The 12,097-nt window shown below is 42.2% G+C and overlaps 1 protein-coding gene across 4 annotated transcripts in view; it reads left to right on the forward strand.

The window, feature by feature from the left end:
- ahi1 (Abelson helper integration site 1) overlaps nucleotides 1–12,097 on the forward strand; it is a 22,958-nt gene continuing 10,861 nt past the window's right edge. For 2 of the 4 annotated variants that reach the window (XM_035743528.2, XM_052486512.1), the window contains exons 1-13: nucleotides 1,644–1,791; nucleotides 2,169–2,236; nucleotides 2,363–2,499; nucleotides 2,638–3,263; nucleotides 3,506–3,660; nucleotides 3,900–4,089; nucleotides 4,340–4,532; nucleotides 4,662–4,757; nucleotides 4,854–5,039; nucleotides 5,333–5,482; nucleotides 5,728–5,860; nucleotides 6,763–6,886; nucleotides 11,708–11,937. In XM_035743528.2, coding sequence (XP_035599421.1) covers nucleotides 2,227–2,236; nucleotides 2,363–2,499; nucleotides 2,638–3,263; nucleotides 3,506–3,660; nucleotides 3,900–4,089; nucleotides 4,340–4,532; nucleotides 4,662–4,757; nucleotides 4,854–5,039; nucleotides 5,333–5,482; nucleotides 5,728–5,860; nucleotides 6,763–6,886; nucleotides 11,708–11,937 — 2,230 coding nt within the window. In that variant the 5' untranslated portion in view covers nucleotides 1,644–1,791; nucleotides 2,169–2,226. Of the gene's footprint in view, nucleotides 139–1,643; nucleotides 1,799–2,168; nucleotides 2,237–2,362; nucleotides 2,500–2,637; nucleotides 3,264–3,505; nucleotides 3,661–3,899; nucleotides 4,090–4,339; nucleotides 4,533–4,661; nucleotides 4,758–4,853; nucleotides 5,040–5,332; nucleotides 5,483–5,727; nucleotides 5,861–6,762; nucleotides 6,887–11,707; nucleotides 11,938–12,097 lie in introns of those variants that run through there. The other 2 variants (XM_052486514.1, XM_052486513.1) reach the window with 2 other exon arrangements.

Here is a 12,097-nt window from a genome sequence, read left to right on the forward strand (position 1 = left end):
CGATTGTTTACGGAAAACAAGACCTGTGCTAATTAGCTATCTAGCATGCTCCGACACCTGTGTGTAAGCTAACTCTGGAAGTGTAGTTTCGTTGAATGGAGGCACCCATAGCTGTATGGATTTTGCACAAATGTCACAGTAAGTGTATTTTTTATTTGAAGGATTGTTTCTTGCTGATGAAAGATAAAGGACATATGTTTCGAAAGCTGCATCGCAAGCGATGATTTACGCTTCTAAATGTTTAAACAGTGTCGGGGTTGTAGTTCACATGAACCAGTCGTGGTCGAAGCTAACGCAGCCTCGAGTTTGAGAGCTAAAGTGATGGGATACCTCACTGCACAGCAATGACAAAGCAGATCAACTATTAAAGTTATAACCAGCTGTCTCAAATAAACATGACACTTCCAGTGGGCTAAATGCTGAAATCAGCAACTCAAAACGACACTTACACAGACTGAGGTGTGAAATAAATGAATACTGCCCCATGATTTCCTGATGCTTGTATATATTTTAATGCTTGTAGACAATACTGGGTTGGGCAGTGGGGTTAAACCTGTTATTAGACTAGTGCACTACACATCCATTTACATTGCATGTGTCCAGCAGTGCACGAACTGCATGTATCTGGTGCAGCTCAGAAGTATAGGACGCAAAAGATTCTCTTCTTCCTCAGACAGCAAACATTACATCTTGACAGCGCCTTTATACACGCCTTCATTTGAAGAAGTTCAGCTGACAATCTCTTTACATGTGCGTCGAAGTTCTTCAGCAGTTGCGCACACTTGACATATTTTAGTGGCCATTTCCAAAGTAAAGTGAAAACATTCACTATCGTAAAACATTGATATTGTTCAAATACATTAAGTAGGCTGTGGGTTACTTATTCGTAATATTCCAGTAGCAGCACTCAGGTGTCAGTGTTCTTCTCAAGCCTTTGAAACAAAAACAAAAATACATTTATTTAACTCAAGTCAGTTAAGAAAAATAATCTTATTTACCATGACAGCCTACCGGTGAACAGTGGGTTAACATATTTTGTCCGCTCGGGGATTCGATCCAGCAACCTTTCGGTTACTGGCCCAACGCTCTAACCACTGGGCAGCCTTCTTGCTTATTTCATGGACTAAAAACATGCATCTGCAAAAGGCTACTAAAATATAATACCAGGGTCAAGTTCAGTTGCTAAACGTTTTCGAACGTTGCATATAGAAATGCCATGGCTAGAGCTGATGTGATTCTGCATGTCAGAGAGGTATGTTTGTTCTTACGTAGGCTATTTCTATCTGAGCTTTGCGTCCTGCTGAACTCGCAACTGTATGTGGGGACTGCATGTTCTTTGCCATTGCACATATTCTGAGCTTGTTCATTACATACAACGAAATATGACTTAACATTCATTAAAATGCTAAATACGTAAAAGATAAATGCATATACGTTTTCCTGTGCATGACTTGCTATCCAAAAGTAGAGTTCTGCAGAGTAGATTCAGATATGGTGAAAAAATGGCTGATGTGCAATGTCTTGGATACATTTTCATCTATATATTCTCCAAGGAAATATTACTGATTGATAAAAGTTAAATTGCACACATATTGCTAAACAATTAAATGGGATTCAGCCGGACGTTAGATGGGCGGAGGATACTTTCGCTCCGTGATGAGTTGGTGAAATCGAAGACCTTGGCTGTAACGTCATCCACAATATTTTTTACCCTATCACTGCTGTTGTTGTTTTGGAAACCATCGCAACGGAGCCAGTGGTGTGGTCTCAATCGTTTACTCAAATATTGTGGTAAATTGTATGTTTTTCAGGTTGTCGATGTTAGTCTGCATGTACATTCACGTAAATAACAATATTGCAAAACACCGCTAAGTTTGGCATCATTGTGGTCACCCTAGCTAGCCAGATTAGCTAGCATGAGCTAATGTCAGTAACGTTAGCAATTTAGCTATAACGGCAAGCTAGCTAGTCAGCTAGCTATGTTTGTTGTCATCAGTTTAATAGGCCTAACCCATCTGGTCAAAATGGACTAACTAGGCAGGCTTGCATATTGTTCAAATAAAATGTAGAAAGTTCCATTGTTTGCAGTCAGACCCATACCATTGTATTGTTAGCTAACTAAATAGCTAAATTAGCTATCTGATTAGTCTGCTGCCTTGCATTTTTAGGAGGAAAGTCTCCCTTGGCCCTTTGCATGCAGAATGAGTGTCACTTCAGCATTCGAGAATGCCAGCAGGTGAGTACACACAATTGCAGTATTTTCCAAACATTGACTGTATTGTAGGTACATAGTATGGTTAATAAATTAATACCTGGCCTATGAATAAAGTAAACAGAGTAGCACACTATATTTGTTCTCTAGGTGAGAGTGAAGCCCGAGCTAAAACCAGGGCCAGATTTGACGAGGTCTTCAAGAGATACACTGAGCCGGCTACATTGGAGAAGAAAAAAGTGAAGAAGAAGAAGAGCCCAGATCAGCCAGAGCAGGAGAGTATTGTGGTAAGTTGGAATAGGTCAGATCAAGAAGGTTTGGCGCTGAAATCACTTTAACAATATTTGTTGTGCATGGTCTCTGTAAAATGAACTTCCATGCACATAAATGTATATTCTTACCTATTCTTACCTCTTCTCGTTCAGCTCCAAACGTTGAAACAAAACCTTGACATTGTGAAAGACCTAGAGGACGATGAGACTGTTCATCAGAACACCTATCACGCTGACCAGGGCAGCCCTCGTTTCACCAAGAACAAGCGTAGGGAGAGGGAGGTAACAGAGAAGGTCAACAACAACAACAATGGGAACCAGGATGAGGAGGAGCAACCAACCAAAGGGAAGAGGAAAAGTAAAAGGGAGCTGCCTCCAGCCCCAGTGCAGCAGGAGGACAGTTATATCATTCAAATCGACCAGACTGATAGTACTGCTGGAAATGCCAAAACACCCAAATCCAAGGCCTCCTTAGAGTCGGAAGACCCTGCGAATATACAGAGGAGAAAGACTAAGAAAGGGAACAGCAAAGGAGGAGAGGAGGTGTCCGAGGTCCAGGGAGAGGTTGCGGTGGAAGCTGAGGATGAGTTACTTCATGAGTACCAGAAGCAGATGGCACAGGAAGAGGAGATGGCTACTGTGAAGAAGACTGTACACAAGAAGTCAACAACAGACAAGACCAACGCTGCCACTCAGGAAGTAGTAGCATTAAACAATGAAGGTGCAAAGAAGAAGAAGAAGAAGTTGAGGTCGTCATTGGATCCGGAGAGGGAGACGAGGTGTGTAGAAGTCTTACAGGATAACTAGTGAGGTTTACATGAACCTGGAAGAAAGCAGTAAATGACAGAGCCAGATCTGTTTGTTCTATCTTGGCAAACTTTATGGACATATTCTTGGCATAACAATGTCCATAGAAGTTGGCTAAAAAGCAAAAACAGATCTGGGACCAGGCTATAAACCTAAATTACCCACTAATACCATAGACTAGATTATCATATTTATTTTCCATTTTGTTTTACAGTATGATAGAAGATCTGCAGAGCAGCCAGTCCGACGACGTCACTGAAAGGAAGAGGTCCAAAGAGAAGAGTCAGGAAAGCCACCAAGAGGACGACGAGGAGGACAGACTAGAATCTTTAAAATCAAAAGGCAAAAAGAAGAAAAAAATAAAACAATGTGGGTATAAAAAGCTAAGAAAACATTCAGCTGGTCATACAACTTGCATTATGAACCGTTAGGAATTATGTGGCTAAGCTGTTCTTGAAAGGTTGGTGTGATGTTTTTTTTGTTGCTATCTTCAGTAACATTAGTTAGTGTGATACTATGGTACGAAGATATGGAAGCACAAAATACTCTACTTGAAAGGTGAATAACATGATAATAACATTGAGTAACACTTCTTTCCTTGGTGGTAGTGGTGAAGGAGGAGAGTGATACAGAGATTGTTGAAACTCCTCGGAGACCAGTCTTTGATGACAACCTGGTCCTGGGAGTCTACATCCACAGGACAGACCGCCTGAAGACTGACCTGCTGGTCTCACACCCCATGGTCAAGATCCACGTTATTGACGAGATGACTGGGCAATACGTGAAAAAAGAGGACAGGTGAGAAATGGTTTTGTTAGTTTGTGATTTTGTTAATTGTGGGTTTTTGATGTTACTAGCTTGGTGGTCCAGATCTGTTTGTGCTGTTATTCAGGTTAAATCGATCTTACTATGACCATAGCAGTTGGCAGCACAAACCAATCTGGAACCAGGCTAATTGTTAAATGTTGCCGTCACAACAAACGTAAAAACTGGTGGTGACGAGAATTGTGATCAAATCATTTTTTGTGTCCCTCTCCATATTTTGCAGTCACCGCCCGGTCTCGTCATTCTACGAGCAGGAGAGTGTGGAGCATATCCTTCCCATCATCACCCAGCCTTTTGACTTCAAGAAAAACAAATCAACAGTTCCAGAGTGGGATGAGCAGATCATCTTCAACGAGCGCTTTGGATATTTCCTCCAGGATAACCATGAAGGCCCTAGAGTTATGCTCTTTTTTGAGGTAAAAATAATGTAAAGAGGATGGGTTTGTGACACCAATATCTTGACACACGTCAATCATTAACCAGATGTAAACTCAAAACTTTTTCCTAAAGGCCATTTTGAAAAGATTCTTTTAAATATATTTCAGGTCCTGGATTTTATGACCATGGAGGAAGCCAGAGCCAATGTTGACGTCGACAGACATGAACGAGGTTTTCGAAAAATCGCCTGGGCATTTCTAAAGGTAATGCATTTAGAAATATTTTCAGTTATGAATATCCATTATTGAAGAAAAAAAGAGATTTGTAACAATTTATTTCTACATCTCGGCTCCCTGCAGCTTGTGGGCACTAACGGAGTGCTGAACATCGACAGTAAAATGCGTTTGCAGCTCTTCTGTCCCCCTCCCCGGGGCAAGAGACAAGAAAATACCATTGAGGTAGTGGACTGGTGGAGGAGATATCCCCGTAGCAGATACACATCCACCCTCTACATCACTGTGAAAGGCCTCAAACTACCTGATCATGTAAGTCGATACTGCTTTGAAATCATACTACACAAACATGTTACTGATATGTCTGCTTTAGCAAAACTACCACTACCACCACTATGATGATAATGCTAATAATACTAATAACAGTAGTATAATAGTAATCTATTAGTACGTTAGCAGTAGTAGCAGTTTAGTTGTAGAAATCAAATCTTCATCCATAAGGAGTTGCTGTTTTGGGCTGTTTTATTCCCCAAAGGGTGAGTTGTGGTTTGGTCCAATGCTGTTTTAGGCTGTTGAGGTTTGACTGTTTTAGGTCTGTTGTGTAGGTGGACCCTAGTATCCGCTCCATGATGGCCCTGCAGCAGGAGAGAGGCTCCACTTCCTTTAGCGAGCTGCAGAGTGAGATCACCAGGAGAACCATAACACAACCTCTAGGCAACAAACCTGAGCTCCGTTGGAGCAGAATGCCTGGCCAGGTCTGTTTACTAAAGAACTTCTATTCTAAGAATCTCGACTCTCTGTTCTATCTCTGTTCTGTTGTCTAACAGTATCTAACTGCTACCAAATTCAAGGGCTGTCCAATTGCTGTTATAAAGTCATGACAACTTTGAGACAACATTTACACAACGTTCTGTGGTGGTCGTGCGTTTGCTGGGAAATCCAGAAATGCCATTAATTATCCCTAGATGTGTTATTTGATGAAGTTGTATTTGTGTTGCAGGTGTGCCGGATCCCTAATAAGCCCATGCTGTCGTTCCGTGGTGGTCAGATGGGTTGTTTCACGATACGATTCTCCCACGACGGGAGGAAGCTGGCTGCTGCGTGTGCTGACAGAGATGCCTTCCCCATCATAGGTAAGAATTGTAAACCCCTACTCAGAGCCACCTTAGTGCTCAGTGCCTTCAGAAAGTATTCATACCCCTTGACTTATTTCACATTTTGTTGTGTTACAGCCTGAATTCAAAATGGATTATATAGATTCTTTTTCTCACCCATCGACACACAATACCCTATAATGACAAAGGGAAAACATGTTTTTAGAAATGCAATACAGAAATGTCTCATTTACTTAAGTATTCACACCCTTGAGTCAATACTTTGTAGTCTTTCTGGGTATGTCTCTTAAGAGCTTTCCACACCCTGATAGTGCAACATTTGTCCATTATTATTTCAAAAATTCATCAAGCTCTGTCAAAGTGGTTGTTGATTATTGCTAGACAACAATTTTCAAGTCTTGCCATAGATTAAAGTCATACCGTAACTCGGCCGCTCAGGAACAGTCACTGTCTTCTTGGTAAGCAACTCCAGTGTAGATTTGGCCTTGCGTTTTAGGTTATTGTCCTGCTGGAAGGTGAATTCATCTCCAGACTGAACCAGGTTTTCCTCTAGGATTTTGCCTGTACTTAGCTCCATTCCGTAGATTTTTTTTATCCTGAAAAACTCCACAGTACTTAATGATTACAAGCATATCTATAACATATGCTTGAAAATATGGAGAGTGGTACTCAGTAATGTTTTGGATTTGTCCCAAACAGAACACTTTGTATTCAGGACAAAAAGTTGAATTGCTTTTTCAAATGTTTTGCAGTATATCTTTGGTGCCTTGTTGCAAGTGTGAAAACACCCTAAAACGTCACTTACACCGAGCTAAGGAGATTGATTCACTTGAGGAATGAATTCTGTGTGCTTACCACAAACAGGTGTGAATTTAAAAAAATGTATTATTGAAGTTATCTCACCGTTTTTTTTCTCTCAGTGTATGAGATTCCTTCAGGCAAGGTGTTGGCTGCCTTCAACGGCCACCTCAGTATCGTGTATGATCTCTGCTGGTCCAGAGACGACTGGAGCCTCCTGTCTTCCTCCTCTGATGGCACCGTCAGGTAAATGGTCTACCTGTACCTCAAATATACCCTGCCTGGGTAGGATAAACATGGAGCCTCGATTAGATTACGCTGATGCTTAGGATATATTTGTGCATGTGTTGTCACTAATATAATGGATTGAAGTCATACCCACATATCTCCTCTAGGGGGAATGTGTGCACTAGGCACAATGCCTCTAAATATACTGTATAATATACTGAACAAAAATATAAACTCAACATGTAAAGGGTTGGGCCATGTTTCATGAGCTGAAATAAAATATCCCAGAAACGTTCTAAATGCACAAAAACCTTATATTGCCCACCCATAGCTGTGTCCATTACGAGTCATGTGAACTCCATAGAATAGGGCCTAATGAATTTATTTCAATTGACTGATTTCCTTATAAAAATTGAATCAAATTTTATTTGTCACATACACGTGTTTAGCAGATGTTATTGTGGTTGTAGCGAAATGCTTGTGTTTCTAGCTCTAATAGTGCAGTAATATTTAACACTAATATCTAACAATTTCACAACAATACACACAAATCTAAAGGAATGGAATTAAGAATATATAAATATTTGGGCGAGTAATGTTAGAGCGGCATAGACTAAGATACAGTAGAATTGGATAGAATACAGTATATGCATATGAAATTAGTAATGCAAAATATGTAAACAATATTAATAAAGTGACTAAATCAAATGTATTTATATAGCCCTTCGTACATCAGCTGGTATCTCAAAGTGCTGTACAGAAACCCAGCCTAAAACCCCAAACAGCAAGCAATGCAGGTGTTGAAGCACGTTGGCTAGGAAAAACTCAGTAGAAAGGCCAAAACCTAGGAAGAAACCTAGAGAGGAACCAGGCTATGAGCGGTGGCCAGTCCTCTTCTGGCTTTGTGAAGATTATAACAGAACATGACCAAGATGTTCAAATGTTCATAAATTACCAGCATGGTCAAATAATAGGTCTGGGACAGGTAGCACGTCTGGTGAACAGGTCAGGATTCCATAGCCGCAGGCAGAACAGTTGAAACTGGAGCTGCAGCACGGCCAGGTGGACTGGGGACAGCAAGGAGTCATCATGCCAGGTAGTCATGAGGCATGGTCCTAGGGCTCAGGTCCTCTGAGAGAGAGAAAGAAAGAGAGAATTACAGAGAGCATACTTAAATTCACACAGGACACTGGATAAGACAGGGGAAGTACTCCAGATATAACAAACTGACCCTAGCCCCCCGACACATAAACTACTGCAGCATAAAGACTGGAGGCTGAGACAGAAGGGGTCAGGAGACACGGTGGCCCCATCCGATGATACCCCCGGACAAGGCCAAACAGGAAGGATATAACCCCACTCACTTTTCTAAAGCGCAGCCCCCATACCACTAGAGGGATATCTTCAACCACCAACTTACCATCCTGAGACAAGGCCGAGTATAGCCCACAAAGATCTTCGCCACGGCACAACCCAAGGGGGGGGGGGACCCAGACAGGAAGATCACAGCAGTGTCTCAACCCACTCAAGTGACGCACCCCTCCTAGGGACGGCATGAAAGAGCACCAGTACGCCAGTGACGCAGCTCCTGTAATAGGGTTAGAGGCAGAGAATCCCAGTGGAAAGAGGGGAACCGGCCAGGCAGAGATAGCAAGGGCGGTTCGTTGCTCCAGAGCCTTTCCGTTCACCTTCACACTCCTGGGCCAGACTACACTCAATCATATGACCCACTGAAGAGATGAGTCTTCAGTAAAGACTTGGTTGAGCCCGATTTTGCGTCTCTCACATGGGTAGGCAGACCATTCCATAAAAAAGGAGCTCTATAGGAGAAAGCCCTGCCTCCAGCTGTTTGCTTAGAAATTATAGGGACAATTAGGAGGCCTGCATCTTGTGACTGTAGCGTACGTGTAGGTATGTACGGCAAGAACAAATCAGAGAGATAGGTAGGAGCAATCCCATGTACTGATTTGTAGGTTAGCAGTAAAACCTTGAAATCAGCCCTTGTCTTGCCAGGAAGCCAGTGCAGGGAGGCTAGCACTGGAGTAATATGATCACATTTTTTGGTTCTAGTCAGGATTCTAGCAGCCGTATTTAGCACTAACTGAAGTTTATTTAGTGCTTTATCCAGGTAGCTGGAAAGTAGAGCATTGCAGTAGTCTAAAACTTGAAGTAACAAAAGCATGGATTAATTTTTCTGCATCATTTTTGGACAGTTTCAGTTTCTGATTTTTGCAATGTTACGTAGATGGAAAAAAGCTGTCCTTGAAACAGTCTTTATGTTCGTCAAAAGAGAGATCAGGGTCCAGAGTAACGCCAATGTCCTTCACAGTTTTATTTGAGACGACTGTACAACCATTAAGATTAATTGTCAGATTCAACAGAAGATCTCTTTGTTTCTTGGGACCTAGAACAAGCATCTCTGTTTTGTCCGAGTTTAAAAGTAGAAAGTTTGCAGCCGTCCACTTCCTTATGTCTGAAACACAGGCTTCTAGCGAGGGCAATTTTGGGGCTTCACCATGTTTCACTGAAATGTACAGCTGTGTGTCATCCGCATAGCAGTGAAAGTTAACATTATGTTTTCGAATGACATCCCCCAGAGGTAAAATATATAGTGAAAACAATAGTGGTCCTAAAACGGAACCTTGAGGAAAACCGACATTTACAGTTGATTTGTCAGAGGACAAGCCATTCACAGAGACAAACTGATATCTTTCCGACAGATAAGATCTAAACCAGGCCAGATCTTGTCCGTGTTGACCAACTTGGGTTTCCAATCTCTCCAAAAGAATGTGGTGATCGATGGTATCAAAAGCAGCACTAAGGTCTAGGTGCACGAGGACAGATGCAGAGACTAGTGTTCCATTATTAAAGTGGCCAGTGATTCCAAGTCTATGTACAGTGGGGCAAAAAAGTATTTAGTCAGCCACCAAGTTCTCCCACTTAAAAAGATGAGAGAAGACTGTACTTTTCATCATAGGTACACTTCAACTATGACAGACAAAATGAGAAAAAAACAACAGAAAATCACATTGTAGGATTTTTAATGAATTTATTTGCTAATTATGGTGGAAAATAAGTATTTGGTCAATAACAAAAGTGAATCTCAATACTTTGTTATATACCCTTTGTTGGCAATGACAGAGGTCAAACGTCTTCACAAGATTTTCGCACACTGTTGCTGGTATTTTGGCCCATTCCTCCATGCAGATCTCCTCTAGAACAGTGATGTTTTGGGGCTGTTGCTGGGCAACGCGGATTTTCAACTCCCTCCAAAGATTTTCTATGGTGTTGAGATCTGGAGACTTGCTAGGCCACTCCAGGACCTTGAAATGCTTCTTACGAAGCCACTCTTTCGTTGCCCGGGCGGTGTGTTTGGGATCATTGTCATGCTGAAAGACCCAGCCACGTTTCATCTTCAATGCCCTTGCTGATGGTAGGCTTTGTTACTTTGGTCCCAGCTCTCTGCAGGTCATTCACTAGGTCCCCCCGTGTGGTTCTGGGATTTTTGCTCACCGTTCTTGTGATCATTTTGACCCCACGGGGTGAGATCTTGCGTGGAGCCCCAGATCGAGGGAGATTATCAGCGGTCTTGTATGTCTTCCATTTCCTAATAATTGCTCCCACAGTTGATTTCTTCAAACCAAGCTGCTTACCTATTGCAGATTCAGTCTTCCCAGCCTGGTGCAGGTCTACAATTTTGTTTCTGGTGTCCTTTGACAGCTCTTTGGTCTTGGCCATAGTGGAGTTTGGAGTGTGACTGTTTGAGGTTGTGGACAGGTGTCTTTTATACTGATAACAAGTTCAAACAGGAGCCTCTTAAAGAAGAAGTTACAGGTCTGTGAGAGCCAGAAATCTTGCTTGTTTGTAGGTGACCAAATACTTATTTTCCATCGTAATTTGCAAATAAATTCATTAAAAATCCTACAATGTGATTTTCTGGATTTTGTTGAAGTGTACCTATGAAGAAAATGACAGGCCTCTCTCATCTTTTTAAGTGGGATAACTTGCACAATTGGTGGCTGACTAAATACTTTTTTGCCCCACTGTATATAGGGAAGCAGCCTCTAATGTGCTACTGGTAGCTATTTAACAGTATTTAACAGTCTGATGGCCTTGAAATAGAAGCTGTTTTTCAGTCTCTCGGTCCCAGCTTTGACACCACCCTCTGGAGAGCCTTGTGGTTGTGGGCAGTACAGTTGCGGTGATACAGCCCGACAGGATGCTCTCAATTGTGCATGTGTAAAAGTTTGTGAGGGTTTTAGGTGCCAAACCAAATTTCTTCAGCCTCCTGAGGTTGCACCTTCTTCACCACACTGTCTGTGTGGTGGAGCATTTCAGTTTCTCAGTGATGTGTATGCCGAGGATCTTGATGCTTTCCACCTTCTCCACTATGGTCCTGTCGATATGGATAGGGGAGTGCTCCTTCTGCTGTTTCCTGAAGTCCACGATCATCTCCTTTATTTTGTTGACGTTGGGTGAGAGATTATTTTCCTGGCACCACACTCCCAGGGAGGTGAGGACCTCACCTCCTCCCTGTAGGCTGTCTCGTCTTTGTTGGTAATCAGCCCTACTACTTTTGTGTATATGAACTGTAACTCAGTAAAATCGTTGAAATTGTTGCATGTTGAGTTTATATTTTTGTTCAGTATCAATGATGTGTGGTGTAGTACGCTCAGTAACATGAGGACACGGTGGGTATAAGTAAGGGTGAGTTTACTCAGCAAGCTTAGCACTCCGTACATCATCAGCACTTGCATTCTCTTCTTTGACATGTCTGATATCCTGATTTAATTATTCAACACTATGATCCCTCTCAACCCTCTCAATTGTCTCTTGCAGAGTGTGGAACGTGCAGAGGCTCCAGGCCATTGCCCAGAAGGTGCTCCCCCACCCGTCGTTTGTCTACTGTGCTCAGTACCATCCTACGGCCCAGGGCATGGTGGTAACGGCTGGGTATGACTGTCTGGTGAGGGTCTGGAGGGTGAACGTCAAAGATGTCAACGGACTGCTGCTCCAGGAGTTCGAGGGTCACAAGAGCTTCATCAACGCTCTGTGTTTCGACTCCGAAGGTACGGAATCAGTAAATAAATCAATACAATTTTTTATGGAGCACTTTTTACTCCAGCATGTCTCTTTCTGTTAGAGAATAACATTTTTTTTTGTTCCTGGCTAGAGTATCTATTCATGGTATTTGGTGGATGTGTAATGTGTTTATTGTATATTTATTCA

Source organism: Oncorhynchus keta, chromosome 29, assembly GCF_023373465.1.
Source record: "Oncorhynchus keta strain PuntledgeMale-10-30-2019 chromosome 29, Oket_V2, whole genome shotgun sequence".
NCBI lineage: Eukaryota > Metazoa > Chordata > Actinopteri > Salmoniformes > Salmonidae > Oncorhynchus > Oncorhynchus keta.